The following is a 16,235-nucleotide window of genomic DNA, read 5'->3' on the forward strand; positions in this document are numbered from 1 at the left end:
GTGGTCTCAACAACAAGGATTTTTTTCTGCTGTATTTTTTATTTTCGCTGCCAACATTTTTACTGGTCCCAACAAACTAAACTAATATATATATATATAAAATAAATAATTCAATATTAACTAAAGTATATGTATTAAGAAACTGTAAAACTTTAATATAACAAATTAATAAACCTTTACATTACCTTTACATTTACATTACATAACATTTTGTAAATTTGGCCTGTCAACTGGCACAAAACTCTAACGCTTACAGTCCTTATTGCTAAGCCCTGATATTTACACTTATTAACATTCAGGATGTTCAGCCTGCAGCTACTTTTCCAAACCCCATGTGAATGTGCCTTAACACTAAAACCTAAATCTTAGGTAAAAAAAAAAAAAAAAAACCTCAAGGTGAGCGGTCTTTAAACGCTAAAAAGTACAGTACCGCTGAGACTCCTTACTGAACAGCACAGCACAACAGCTTTTGTTCTGGTTGGTACTGTATAATGTTGAATCCTGTGAGAAGGCCCCCTTTCCCATTACTATCTTTTGCAAAGCGTACTTCTGGAATGGAGAATCGATATTTCTCGTGCTCAGGCCGGGCTGTCCATGCTTCAGTGTGTGCTATGATGGAGTGGAGGGCCGAGAGGAATTCAGAACATTACACAAATCCAGCTCTATCTTTTTCCCATGAGGCTGCAGCCCGTCGCGTGTCGTCAACCACAGTGAAAATCGTGGCCGCTAACAGCCAGAGAGCAACGTGTGTCCACCCTAACAGCGAGTGCAGTACCCTCCGGGCCAGAAGAAATGATTGGTGTTTGTGTGGGTGCGTGTCTGTTTGTGCATGCGGAGGTGTGCAAGTTTAAGCCTGCTGGGACAACTGAGAGGTTTTAGACATGCTATATGTAAGCGGACATGTTAAATGGCACAGTGTATGTCACACTGCTAGATGGGAATGATGGCATTCATCTTAGTGAGAGTTCTGCACATTTCAGCAGAGGAACTTTTTTAGCTTTAAACGACCGATGTTCCAATGTACTTACTGTGAACTAGCTTGAACTTGCGAACAGCAGAGCTGGTGCTTTATTAGTGGAGCAAGACTGTATATATTAAGCTGTGCAACCGAGGGAGGAAAGTGTAGTGGCTTCTGGGGAAATGTAAATGAAACGTACTGGCGGAACAATGGCTTGTCAGTACTCCTGACATGTGTAACGCTCTAGTGGGGAGTCTATAGTATGCAGATGAAGGACTATTGTGTATCAGTACTGTGGCAGGGACTGTGCACTCTCTGGTAGGGAAAGTCTACAGCGTGCTCATCTGGGAGTGAGCGCTTGGCCGCAGACTCTGGCCGTTGAAGGTTCTACATCCTTCTCTTCAACACAAAGATTTTAAAGTGTTTAATGTCTGTGTGAGAGAAAGTGTGTCTACTGGATATACTTATCTATACTCTGGGAACAAAAATATAATATAATATAACATAATATGGCAACGATTAATCGCATCCAAAATGAAAGCTTGTGTTTACATAATATATGTGTGTGTACTGTGCATAATTATTTTGTATATATAAATACACACACATGCATGTATAAACACAAGACATATTTGCATGTATATACTTATACATAATTTATATTATATATAAATATTTTATATACTGTATAGATAAAAAAAAATCTTAAATATATACATGCATATGTGTATATTTATATATACAAAATAATTATACACAGGACACACACATATATTATGTAAACACAAACTTTTATTTTGGATGCTATTAATCACAATTAATCGTTGTCCAGCACTAAATATCTATAGTGTGCATGTAATTAGAAGTACAGTAAATGATAAGTCCCCATAGCCAAGTTATTGTGTGGGTGTTACCTGAATATTAAAAGGGAAAATCTGAATAGTAAAACTCAAACATAGACAACAGATAGATCAACAACAAATTGAAAACAATTGAAAACAAATGATTCCATGCTATGTTGTGTATGTGTGTAGTTATCCATTAAGGTGAGCACTCCAATTGGCTGATGTACCTAGATTGACAGTGAGTCGGACACGTCCTCCGTCCAGCTCCAGCCTCAGAGTGTCAGCTGAGTTTCGGGAGGTGGTTGCCATGAGAACACCATAGGCACGCTGGGAACGGAAGCGCAGCGACACGTCTTCTGCCTCAGTGTGCATCACTACTGGCAACTGGATCTTCATGAACTTACTGCCATCATAACTAAGGATGGTGGCATCTGAGAGAGAGAGAGAGAGAGAAGAGAAGAGAGAATTTAGGAAACACTAAAAAAAGGAGAGTGCTGGGCAGTGACAGCAGCTCGTGGCTGATCATAAACCCCAGTGTTGATGGCGACAGATGAATGACTGCTTACTAAAATGTTTTACAGCCAGACACTGAAATTCTCTACAGCATTTCACAACAGTAGCCCACAACTGCTCAGTCTAACCAGAAGATGAATGCCATAAAAAAAAGACTCATTATACACCACATTTTATTTCTTTGTTATATCGCAAGGCAGTGTTTATGAAGACACCACATAATGTATTCCTGCTGAGGGGCTTTTGAAGCGCCGTTTACCGCCGTCAATTGCTTTAATCTGTTTATACGTATCTCAATTATTTTATAGAGCAATTCAATTTAGTGAGCCGAATCTCTAGACAACTCATTTTGCAATGAGAGATAGTCGAGGTCTCAGAGTGACCAGCATAATCTCACCAGCTGCTCAATCAGAGATATGCAGTCCAGAAAGAGAAGAGGAGACACACATGCCAACCGAAAGAGATCTGCAACCACTCCACACGTTTCCTGCATAAAACCTGGTTCTGGGCTGGTTTCAATTGGAAACAAAAATAGATTCACAAAACTCCTTCCATTCACCTCCATTATTTTGTTTCTGTTTGTTTGCTTTTACACCATGTCAGCTTAAATCTTCATGGTAAAAACCAGGTAAATCTACATTAAAAGGAACAAAAATAAAAACCATAAGAATAAAAGACCACCACTTTTCCCACAACCAAGATTTCACCACTTTGATAAAATCTCTCAAACTAAATGTGGTCTGACTTTGTTGAAATCATTGTAAATCAAATTTTAAAAAATCCTCAAGGAGTTAAGACATGACAGTCCAATAAAATGTTTAATCAACAGTCCCGTTATAATCAACTAAAATACAAATGACAATTGTGAGCAATTTATACTGTACATCGCATTACACACTTGCTCCTGATATTTACAAATATAATACATGTGAATTGATTGCTATGAATTTTGTTTGATAAATAATATCTCATGCTTGCATTAGAATCTGCTTGTGATGGCATATAGACACTCAAATTGATTTGGAACTTTTATATTATATTATAGTATATTATATTATAGTTTGGGGTCCGAAAGATTTTTCTGTAAGAAGTCTCTTATGCTCACCAAGGACTTATGTATTTGATCACAAATATAAAACAGCAATATTGTGAAAAATTATTACAATTTAAAATAAGTGTTTTCTATTTATTTTTATTTTTTTACCTTCAAGTTGTTCCAAACCTGTATACATTTTTTGTCTTTTGCTAAACACAAGATGATATTTTAAAAAATGTGGGTAACCAAACAGTTGACGGAAGCAACTTGAGAGTGAGTAACTGATGACAGAATTTTTATTTCTGGGTGAACTATCCCTTTAATATATTAAAATGTAATTAATTCCTGTGATGGCAAAGCTGAATTTTCAGCAGTCATTATTCCAGTCTTCAGTGTCACACGGTCCTTTCAGAAGTCATTCTAATATGCTGATTTGATTCAAAGAAGAAACATTTCTATTTATTATTAATGTTAAAATCTATTGTGGTGCTTAATATTTTTCCCCCCAAAAGAGAAGCTTTTGAAACATTATAAATGCCTGAATGACAGGCTATTATTTATAAATTGTGTGTCAACTGGTAATTGGTAAACGTATTGTGTAAAAAAATGCAGTAACTTAGTCTTTGTGAAGTAACTTTGAGAATTTTTCTGAACTCTAGCCTCCATTTCAGTGAAAATGTGTACAGGACACTTAAAACCACAGAAGTGCTGAGTATGAGAGTTTCCCTTGAAAAAAGGGGGGAAAAAAAGCCAAAATAGGTCTGATGAGGAACTGCGTATATGCCTAGATAATTTAGCACGATAATGGAGGCCGGACACATCTGCCTCAGTGCAAAGACCGGCCTCTCAGCCAGAGGACAACATCTGGCATGGAACCAGTACAGAGACATCACTCGCTTGTGAGGGAGCTCTGGAGATGATGAGGCTGCAGGCTATCACCAATTAGGCTGCCCTCTTCCTCACACACCCACAGACACACACTCACACAGCAATTTTGATGCCTGTCTTGTCTCAGCATCCTCTGTTTCTGTTACACCATTGCCGAGCCCGAGAGCACAACAGAGAGAGCGAGCTAGCGGAAAACAAGACGAAGACAGGAACACAAGTACGGCAGCATGCATACTAATCAGCACAGTGATGTGATGTACATTCAACCCCCAAGGAAAAGAGAGTGCGTGAGAATGTAGCCATTTAAAAAAAGGTACCGTAGTCATGTTGCATGAGTATTATGTCTCAACTCTTGCAAAACATTGATTTACCTAACAAGCCCCAGCATACAACAGCTTGTCATTGTAACTAAACTCAATTTATGAGGCCTGTAGGAATGTGTAATGCTATCTTTTAGTGCCACAGCAGAGATCAATACATTATGAAGCTCAGTAATGGTGCATGTGAGCATATACAGTATCTATCCAATGCGCAGTACTGGTCAAATGTTCAGGTCAATTTGAAGAGTTTTTTTTTTTTTTTTTACACAAATATTTTCTGTATATAATATCTTCCCAGTGTTGCCCTCCAAACAATGAACAAACTGCAGAATGTAACAGCAAATATTGTAAATACATCTATGATATAGATTATGTGCAAAATAATTACAGTATAACAAATAACAGCTTGTCAGTAGTTAAGGCAGAAAAACTATTTAAATCACTAAAAATGTAAAATGATAATATAAACCGATTGACTGCTAGGAAGTCAAATGTACAGTGGGAACATACAAATTCTCTTCTTTGATCATAGTAACGCAGCGGTTCCCAAACTGGGGTACGCGAACAAAATGCTGATTTTTGCGTTCATTTAATTCTACCCCATCTTAAAATAACATTAAAATCGAGCATGTATTTCTAACAGGCAAAATGCCGTCTTTAGTTTAAAAACAGGAAAAAGGTAGTGCCGTGAATAGTCAAATAAATGACATCCAATCAAATTACCTCATCTTTTGTGGTCAAAACTGACTGCATCCACACAAGCAGTGTGGTTGTCTGTCTGCAGAATATGCTGTCTTAGCAAATCGCGCTACATTACTGTCGTGTAATGTACCTTTAAAAGTGAGGTTTAAGCACTTACTAGCATTAAGAACAAATATAGACACAGACTGTGCATTGAGATTGATTTAAGACTCAAACTCTCTTTGATGCAGAAACATATCCTGTGTGAGTTCTTGTTTTAACGTTGATCAAATATTAAACGAGCAAGAATGCAATTTCTCCCGAATATCCACACGATTGCAAAATCTGACATGGGTTTTACATAACAGTTCAACAAACAAAAAGGTAATATTTAGTGACATAGCTTACAGTTTAAACAAAGTATTGGCAACATTGTTTGCTCTATTTGGAGCGAAATAATTGTTCCTACGAAAGCCACAGCAGAACTGTCGTGCGCAACCAAGCAACACACATCGGTAAAGCTACAGCATTGGTATCCGACTATCCATTGAGACTCTCTAAAAGGTGACGATGACCTGAACCTCCATGTTTCACAATCAAATCTCATTCAGCTTGGCTCCATTCAAGTATTTAACCTCAACTTTTCATTATCCAATCGGTTTCCAAAATTAAGTCCCACCCTACATTACAGAAGTTCAATCTATAAAACAGAAGCGTTACAAATGCAGCATCACGTAGACTTTAACAACCACAAAGCAGGTGCCAACCTGCTCCGAGCAGGAGCTCTCACTGTAGCCTTTAACCCTAAACCCCAATCTTTAGCCCTCCCCACCGAGACCCGCTCCAGAGAGGAGGCAGCCTCAAAACAATGACAGCTTGACAAACGAGCCCCCGTCTCGTCTCCAGTGCAGTAGTCTCACGCCAGGGGAGAGGATAATGAAAAGAGAGGTATGGCCAGTGGTTCAGAAAGACCCTCATTGCCTCCTCAAACAGTCACACAGCGGGAGAGCGCAGCAGTATGGCATCCGCACCGCTCGACAGCCCACACATCACATCCAATCTGGACAAGATGGAAGCGACGCTCTCTGTGCCTCGCAGAGGTCTTCAGAGGTTTCAAATGAAGAAACATGCTAGGAAAACAGCATGGAGATGGAACAGAGGGAGGACGGGAAATGACAGAATTGAAGGTGTGATCGACAGAGCTCAGCTGTCCACATATTTAGACACTAGAAAAGGGTGTTTCTTCAACTGTAGGCACTTTCGGACCCGGTGGGCTTAAAATAACACTCTTAAAACACACTTTGACTAGTTTAATATAGCTACTAACAATACCCAACAGTGTTTACTCGTGCATGAAATGAAAAGTGTGCCATTTTCGGAAACATCATGAGTATTTCCATCATAATGTCACTTCCAATTTCCACCACATAAAAAAAAATACATATTGTGTGTAATAGCATTCTGATGGAAATTATGGTTATGGACATGACATTTTTAACATTTTTTTTAACAAAATGGAATAATTATTTGGAATAAAATGTCCAAAAAGTTAATTTTACTCATAACATGTTATAAATCCTTAATACACATAATTAATATATCAGCACAATAAAAAAAAAATTCTCTCCACAATAGATATTTACCTTTTTATGCATCATATTTCATATCTGACGTAATGACCAATTTGATAACCAAGAGCACAAAGTTCTAAGAAAAAGGAGTGAAATAATTAACAATTATGTTTAATATTTTTACTCAAATTATGTCTCTCCTGTTGCTGACTGACATTTTATATATTTTATATATAAATAATGTTTTCTCAAAACAAAGTTCTGAGAAGAAAAAGTATATATATTGACATATATATACATATATACATAAAATGTCAATATATATATATATTTTCTTCTCATAACTTTGTTTTTAATTATTTCACTCCTTTTTTAGATCATAATAGTTTTTTATATTTATGTTTGGAAATCAATGTAAAATGACAAAATCTGTACATAAGGCATTTGAAAAGTAGCAAATAACTGATATAGGAATGGATTTAATGTAACCCTCATATAACAAAAAAGGAGAAAAAGGGTAAAATCTTGGTATTATACTGCCCATAGCTTTAGAATGGCTTCGCGTTATCTTTTCGCATGACACAGATCTCTCAATTAAGGCCAACCTTGTCGCAACAAGCGCTGAGCACTCACGAAAGCTCCTCAAACTGCCGCTCTCCTGGTCTGTAATGAGAGATGGAACTGGAGGACCGCAGGTAGAAAGGAGTGTACATGGCTGGTCACTCTCTCCATCTGCCCCTCCATCTGTTGCTACTTTCATTTAGTGCTCGGTGCTGTCCAACTCCTCTGATATGCAGGATCAGCCCAACACATGCAAATGGAGACACTGTTATGCAGGAATAAATACCTCATCCGTCTCTGTCTTTCCTGTTCCATCAGGCTACCACATAATCTCACATGAAGCACTTACTCTCTGTCAGATCAAAATAAATAAATAAATCAAATAAAACAGGGCTGTCAATCCATTTACAATTTAAATGAATAAATTACATGACGTGCAAATCAATTAATCGGCCTAATCATAATTAATCACATAGTGTGTACTAGTGTTTAGCATCATTGATATACTAGTATAGTTTTTGTTTTGTTAATTTTATTTGTATATTTACAGTTTTTTTTATATTTGATTTTTTATTTCAGTTAAAATGTATTTATTTCAAGTAATGCACGTTTTGGTTACACTTTTTTTCGATAGTCCACTTTAATCATTCTACTAACTATGTAACTCTGCAACTATATCAACTAACTACTAATAATCTAATGATTGGTAGTTGATATGTAGTTGCAGCACTGAAAAAAAATATTTTCAACTCATTTTTTTAAAAGTCAGTTTAATGCGATTTAAGTTGAAATGACTTAAACATCCAAGTTGATTGTACTTAAAAATGTAACTTATTTGTTAAGTGTTACCAATGTTTTTATGGTTTTGGTAGTTTTAGCTAACAATTATCTGTCACATACAGCAAAAAAATGTAATTCAAATGTAAACAAAGATATTACTGCGGACATTTTATTTTTAAATAAAATGGTGACTTGTTAAGGCTATTTAGCCTTTAGGCTATAATTTAGGCTAACATTTTAATTGGAGATGACATGCAATAAGTGCTATTTAGATTTTGTTTCTTCCATTTGAAGCACGCCATGTCAACTTACAGCCCTTTTTCTAATAAATTTTTGGCCTTTTTGGCCTTTTATTCATAGTGTTGCAGAAAAATAACTGGAAATGGTGCAGTCAAGGGAGAACAGGGTGGGGAAATGACACAAGCCAGACTTAAACTTGCATCACCACCTGCACGAGTGCTCGACATGTCAAAGTGCATTTGATCATGCAGAAGGCCTAATCTGCCTTAATCTAAATACACACTCCCTGAATTGCGCAGTTCTTTGAGTTTAGCTCGCTAGGTGACATCCGGAGAGTCAGCAGTCACATGGTGCAGCCGCAGGCCCTCCCCGCCAGAATACTGCAGCGCATAGGAGCTATAGTTGCCACAGGGATTAGGGAAATGTATGTTCAACAATCATGATAAACAGGATGAGTTGGCTCAGAGGCATCATACATTATTCAGGTTTGCTCGTGGTGAGTTCCTGCATGCCGATGGAACCTTCACCGTAAATGCATGTTACAATTTTTCTGCACGCAACACGACACCTCGTGAAGTCTAAAAGCGCGCAGCGGCCGGGGCAATGAAACAAATACCGACTTGGGAATCAACATGAACGACCTGCCAACCGTGCAATCAAGCAGGTGTGGCTGAGGGAAATAAAAGTGAAGTCTATTAAGGCTCGGCTGTTTGATCCCGCTTGTAGCACATCCTATCGCCTCTCTAAACAAAACGAGTGCTGTAGGGTAAAAACTCTGTTGCCGGAACTATCGGGTACTGGGGGATGAGCAGAGGTTACGCGCTAAGTTTAGTCACTGTAAGTGCCCATTAGGACCCTTGGAGTGATAGAAAAGGAAATTAGGGCAGATGTTATTCTGGGGCGTTTGTTTTTCTTTGATGCTTTGTTCAAGTAAGTCAAGCACTGAGAGCAGCTGGATGGTTATGGATTTATGCACCGAGTTTATTTCACCTCACACTGCTGGGCAGGGCCAACTGTGAACATAACCACACTCTACGGGAACTTTTTTTTTTTTTGCATAATTTTGTTGTTATTGTTGTTGCTCACCCTAACTCACCCTGTCTCCATCTGCCTATAAGTGTATGTAGTTTTTGTCGTTTCATATTCATTAATTTTGTCAGTTTACTTTGACAGAACTAACCAAATTATAATATATTAGTTTGAAATGAAATCTAATTAAGTATAATTGAACGGAGTTGGATGGTGACATCACTGTTTTCTTCAGAGCAGCTTTGCAGATCAGATAAACTAATTCCACAATTGATGAACACAGATATTGAACCGAAATGAATCAACACTGAACTGATTTCACCTGAATAACTTTTGTATTGTCTTTTTAGAGCTGCTTTACAACTGAATGTAATTCTGTTTGCATCATTGAATCATATCACTGTAAAGCTGCTTTGAAAAAAACTATGTATAAAGCACTATTTAAAGGGGTGGTTGATTGCGTTTTCACTTTTTTCATTTTAAATAGTGTGTTATGTTGCTGTTGGTGCATGAACAGTATCTGCAAAGTTGCTGCGCTGAAAGTTCAACGTAAGCAGAGATATCGTCTTTTAAAAATCAGGAAGTTTAATGCCTACAAAAGCGACTCGAATGGGACTACAACGAGATACTTCCCGGGTTTTATACGTAACTAACCCATACATTTACATCAACCCTCCCTCCGGAATATGCAAAAAATGGGGCGTGGCCATATTTATGCGGCTTTGTGGAAGAGGAAGAATTATAGTGGAGAGCTGTAGCCATGCCGTCGAAAGTGTGTTATTTTCACGCAGCTGTCAGGTCTTCTGTGTTCGGGCTTCCTATGGACGCTGTAGTTTGTCAACAATGGCTAAAATTTCGATTTGATTATGTTCCTGAAAAGTAATCGTAGCTCTCTGTGCTGCGCATTTTACGGAACACAGCTTCCAGAATCTCCACGAATTCAATGCCGGATTAAACAAGAAACTGTGACTAAAACATGAAGCAGTTCCAACTTTAAACCCACAGGCAGCAGTTGTTGGGCCACAACCTGTAAGTAAGACTTAATAATTTTAACTTTGCATGTATAATTTCAGACGTAATGTTTTAGTTTTATCAGGGACGTAAACAAATGCCAGCGCTGGCGTTAGTAGCCACTTAGTTATGCTATTTCGTGTGTCTATGCCAAACGCGTACAAACATTTTGAACCTGCAATTTGTAATTATGTACCAATTTTGTAAATGTATTTTCCATGTATACTTCATGAAGTAATTTTTCGATTTGATCAAGAACGTAAACCAATGCCAACGCTGTTTGTTTATAGTAGCCAGTTAACGTTAGTTCGATGCTATTTTGTGTGTATAAGACAAACGTGTATAAAGTTTAAAAAAATATATGTAATCGCAACAGCAAACTTCAGCTGCATGTATTACTCAAGTCATTTATTCTGGTATATTAAATGTTTAATCAGGAGAAAACCGTATCTCAAAAGCTAACAAGTGGCAGCAGTGGCATTTTCAAGTAACAGCGTATCGAAATTATTATATAATAATAGTAGAATAGAATAGAATAGAATAATAATAATAATAATAAAAAAAATTTACCATTCAGAAGCGTTTTGTAAGAGCCGTGTTTTTGGAGGTTCTGCTTGACTCTCTTCATTGCCGCTTTCTGGGTCTGATTCTGGCTCAAACTGTACAGCAGTATTGACACCATTATTTACATTTGACCGGAGCACATGCGACTTTCGCCCGTAAAGGTGATGCCCAACTAACCAATCTGAGCCCATGCCTGTTTCTGAGGGAGTGGTTTCATAGAATCAGGAAGTCAACCGGTCGTTCAAATGACAGAGGAGAAGGCGGCTTACAATAAAGGTCAAATTTATGAAAAATAAGGCTAAAAAAAAAAAAAAAAAGACGAAGACATGTTATATTGCACCCCATAAACACAATCATGCAAAGAAAAAAAGCAGTAAACCACCCCTTTAAATAAAGGTGACTTAAAAAAAAAACAATTCATTTTAGTAGACTTAATTTAAATAAAATAAAAAACTATTTTTCAAATTCAAAATTTATTTTAACATTTCAGCCCTTTTTTGTCATGTCATATTCGTTATGGCAAAGACGAGTAACACATTCTGACCAGCACTGAGGATCATCTGCATTCGCTTCACTACCTGTGCAGTATCTTGTGTATATACTGGAGTTGAAGCAGATCAATCCTAACATGCTGTAATTAGATCATTTTTCAATCAATTCTTTCTGCATTGATTTTCTTAAAAAAAACACATTTTACTTTATTAGGTTATATTTGCCTCATCATATTTTAAGCATGTTTCAATTAAAATAGCTTAATTATTGTCAGTAAGCATCTTTGTCTTTTCTATTATAAATTTTGCTGACAAGATTAACACTGTCGCCTCTCTCTCTCTCTCTCTCTCTCTCTCTCTCTCTCTCTCTCATCTTTCCTCCATTTTAGCATTGCACAAAAAGCTGTTTTCTGTGACTGGAATCTTATAAATGTGCATCTGGAGGAAGCCGGCAACACCCTATAAAACTGCACCAGACTGCACCATTCTCCTTCTGACGGCTGTTTGTGGTGAAATTTGCTTGGGTGATGACAAAGCAACCCATCTTTGATGGGTTAATTGACCGAATCACTTCCATAATTCCTGCGCAGAGCTTCAACAATGCGCATATAATTGATTGTTATTTTCCCACAGTAGCGGCTTTGCTGCAGGGTGATATCAGCGTCCAGACAACAGCAACAAGCTTAAGAGAGATGCTCTTCCATTAAAGAATTAGCCACTATAGCTTAAAGCACTTCACGGAGGCCTGCCCGAATATAAGGAGGCATCTATGAGGGGTGGGAATGCATAACTGGATGTGGACTTAGAGCTCTGGCTGACTCCCTTTTTAACAGGCAGGGGGTGAACGCTGGTCGCTTTGTTCATCTGGAAAAACAACAGAATTAAAATTCTGCTAGGGACGGAGACAAAAGGCAAAAACATAATCCATGCTTGAGTGGCTCTCTCTGAAGATGACATGGACTGAAGAGAAACACAATTACCACGGTAACAGTAACGTCAGCTCAGCTGCACTGTCAAGGATGAGCTGACAAAGAGAGATATTTTTCTATGCTAAGGCCGAGGCAACAAAGCGGTGAATGTCGCCCTCTCCTACGCAACATAATGGACAGAATATCTCTGAATGAGCACCACGTCTTTACACATCACGGGAGAAAGAATGAGTGTACAGATCTTTCATAGAAGCAGGGATGCTTCGTAACACCTTGTCCTATTCGGCCCTTCCTGAAAGCGAAGCAACCCACTACGCAACAAAATCACAGCTAATGAGAACATATGTGATGTTTATCCCCAAAAAGTGTTGTTATTTGGATATTTAAGCCACACTTCAAAATTTACGAATGTCTTATGTTTAAAAACAAAATATCAAACCAAATGGCATTTGATAGAAATATAGTGCACTTTTACAGCAAATATAAAAAAAGAAACATGTTTATTAGGTTTTGAAAATAAATCAAGAAATAGAAATGAAATCACTCCAAATCATTCGCAAATTAATCAGAAAAACTATCAGAATTTGTTTGCGGATCACACTTTTTATCTAGTTTTATTTGATATAACACAATGAAATTCATACATATTAAGTGTGGCTAAGGTGGCCAAATATGGTGAAATGGATGGAGGGATGATGTCAAATCCTGGAAAACTAATTCGCCACTGGTTACCTCAAGATTTTAGTATGGGGTTTTATAATGGGGTTTATGAGTAAAATAAAGTCAGTGGTGAACATAACTTGACGATACTTTGATGTTTTGTTCTACAATGTAAATTGCACACATTCACACCCCAAACAGTCTCATCTAGTTACTTATTAGAAACATACAGTACGTTTAAAAAACTTAAAAATAAAACATTTTGGTATGGGTGTGTGTAATTTATGTTATAGAACAAAATGTCAAAGTATAGTCAAGTTATGTTTACCACAGGCTTTCATAAATTGAAAAAAACCATTATTAAACCCCATAATCTCGAGGGAACTAGGGGTGAATTAGTCTTCTGGGCTTTGACGTCATCCCTGCACCACTCTATTATTATGTGAAGCTTGATTTTAGACCAATGAGATATCACTGTGGACGGGAGTACCCAGCACAATACAGCAAAAATAGAAGCCACGCCTACATCAAAACTGTTGACCGTCATGGCTATCATGGAAAAGATTATCAAGTGACACAATGCAAGACCAAACTCTAGACTCCACATGCAAAATACTGGTACTCACCTCTCTCACAGGAGCGACCTAGATAGCCCGTCCCCGCACAGTCACACACATATCGGTTCCAGCCCTCTCTGCAGGTGCCGCTGTTAAGGCAGGGGTTGCTTAGACACTGTTTAGGAGGTTCCTTAGAGCAGGATGGCTTCACCCCGACTGCCCTCTGGGCCTCCGCTATCCGCCGGATGTCCTTGCTCTGGCCGTCCATGAACAGATCTCGCACGCAGCCCACATAGCCGTAGTTGAGGAGAGCGGTCCACACCTCCGTGGGGAAGATCAGACCGGCGCGGTCCTCTGGCAGGCCGCCCAGGTACAGTATGTCATCCAAGTCCAGGATCTCACTCTCACCGGGAGCGTTGTAGGGAGTCCGGATCGAGTTGACGGAAATTGTGCCTGTCACAAAACCAGGAGGAGCAAATTTAATTTAGTTAACTTGATGTTTAGATGCCATTTCAGCAACTTCTAAAAAGTTTGATTCAGTTTTAATGAGGAATTATACATGCAAATTATGGACTATGCAAATGAAACTCTTTAAGGCTATTGAAATTATCCTTCATTCTTTTCTCTGTAAATAAAAGCCCCTTTGCTCTCAGAGCACACAATGTAGACGAAACTCTCGGTTTCAATCTCCTCAAAGTAAATCTGAAATGATGTAGCTACTGTATATTCATGCTTAAGCTTGGAAGTGTGAAGGATGATTCCTGAACAACACTTTGTCACCATTTGTCAGAACAGCGCCTTTAGCATTGATTTGTCAGTTTTGCATTTGTAGGTATGTGTCGAGTATAAAATCGCTCTGCGGATGATCAAATCAGCTTGATGTAGATGTCAATAGCAAAAGTATGAGTTATGAACAAGATTGGTGCCGAAAAAAAGGAAGCCCGGGATAAAATGTGGGCCCTTGGCACAATGATACGTCTTTTGCATAATTTCTTGTTAAGGTAGATGCACTTATTTTATGTATTCAAGTTACTGGAATAGATAGATCATTTTCATAAAATTCAAAATAATTGTATATTACTCCAATTTGATGTATAGTAAATATAATATAATATAATATAATATAATATAATATAATATAATATATATAATATAATATAATATAATATAATATAATAGGGAATTGGTAAGTAATAAAGCTCTCTGAACAGTACAGAACTTTTATTGGATGTATATGGTAATAATTTACATTTTACATACTGTTGGGCTATGGGCTATGACATCACTCTGTAGGCTTAAACGCAGAAGCGAGTTAGCATTTTAAGACTTCCGGTTGCATCGTCCTGCCGTCAATGGGTTTTTTAAACGGGATTTTGGTTAAATGGCTGAAATAAGGTCTGTGGTCAACACAAGCTCAACATACTTTCACGTTTTATTCTATGACATAAAATACATCAGTATTATCCCACTCATGATTTTTTTAAGCGGTTATGTGTCTTGAAAAAGGTTGCTGCTAACAAGTGGCTAAATGGGACTACAGAGGCTGTCGAGAGATTAAACGTCATCAGCTGAACAGGTAAACTCAGTTCGCTTATAATTCTGCTCTTATAAACTATTCTAACTCCAACGTTCTGGAAAATGTTTTTTAGTTAAAAACTGATGATGGTGACGTTGTAGTCGTGGGACCGTGGTGTAGTTCGTTTATAGCCTTCCTTTAGCTTTTTACTTCTGGCGACTGCATTTTATCTTAAAAATTCATAAAAGTTGTGTTGATCTGTGAAAAGGATCTTGATGGACAAAACGTGCAAGTATCATAAACCTTTGTTGATCACATAGCTTGTTTTTTTTAATGATAATCCAAAAGCCTATAGGAAAATCCTATTGGGTTTTTGTCGAGGGAACCAGTGTGATGCTAACTGCCGGTTGGCCTATAAAGTGATGTCATACCTGCACCACTCTATTATCATCTGTTTTTGGGCTGTCTTGATATGACAGTGCAAACCCTTATACAAAGATTCAAAAAGCAGTCTCCATAGCAACATCAGACAATATGTACCAGATTCACCAGATAGTCATCACTTTCAAAAGGGCATATAACAGAATGAACGCTCAGCCCTATTCATATCTAATTGATTAGTTGTGACTGATTCAGTTCTAACAAATTATTTGTGAACCCTTTCAAAGCATGTTTCTGTCCGCCCTCCTGTTTTATGGTTTATGTCTAAACACCGCTTTTACAACAGTGGTTAATATAAAGACACAGTGCTCTCGGGTGAGGCGAGCCTTTCATTCACTCTAATAATGTTAAAACACTTTCACGAGTTCTATAATCACCCTCATTGTTTTCCTGGCGACTCCTACAAACAGGCATTTATACGCAAGCTGCAATTCAGAATTTTCCTTCTCATTTTCCACCACTGTGCACTGCCATTATTCACGCCTTGAAGGCAGTTACAAAAGAAAAGCCATTACTGGCAAGATAGGAGAGAACAGGCAGGGATTAACGCAAAGCGCTGGCCACTGCTGAATCCTGTTTATTAGTGTCCAACACTCAGTCCAAACTCAATAAAAGGCAGCTTAGAATTAAAGATGCCGCCCTTT

The 16,235-nt window shown here is 37.8% G+C and overlaps 1 protein-coding gene across 22 annotated transcripts in view; it reads right to left on the minus strand.

The window, feature by feature from the left end:
* nrxn1a (neurexin 1a) overlaps nucleotides 1-16,235 on the minus strand; it is a 169,231-nt gene that overhangs the window by 72,339 nt on the left and 80,657 nt on the right. For all 22 annotated transcript variants that reach the window (XM_079594939.1, XM_079594941.1, XM_079594938.1 and 19 more), the window contains 2 exons: nucleotides 13,704-14,087; nucleotides 2,031-2,234 (listed from right to left, as the gene is read on the minus strand). In XM_079594939.1, the coding sequence (XP_079451065.1) occupies nucleotides 2,031-2,234; nucleotides 13,704-14,087 (588 nt within the window). The remainder of the gene's footprint in view (nucleotides 1-2,030; nucleotides 2,235-13,703; nucleotides 14,088-16,235) is intronic.

The sequence above is a fragment of the Phoxinus phoxinus genome (assembly GCF_949152265.1).
Source record: "Phoxinus phoxinus genome assembly, chromosome: 21".
In the NCBI taxonomy this organism is placed as follows: domain Eukaryota; kingdom Metazoa; phylum Chordata; class Actinopteri; order Cypriniformes; family Leuciscidae; genus Phoxinus; species Phoxinus phoxinus.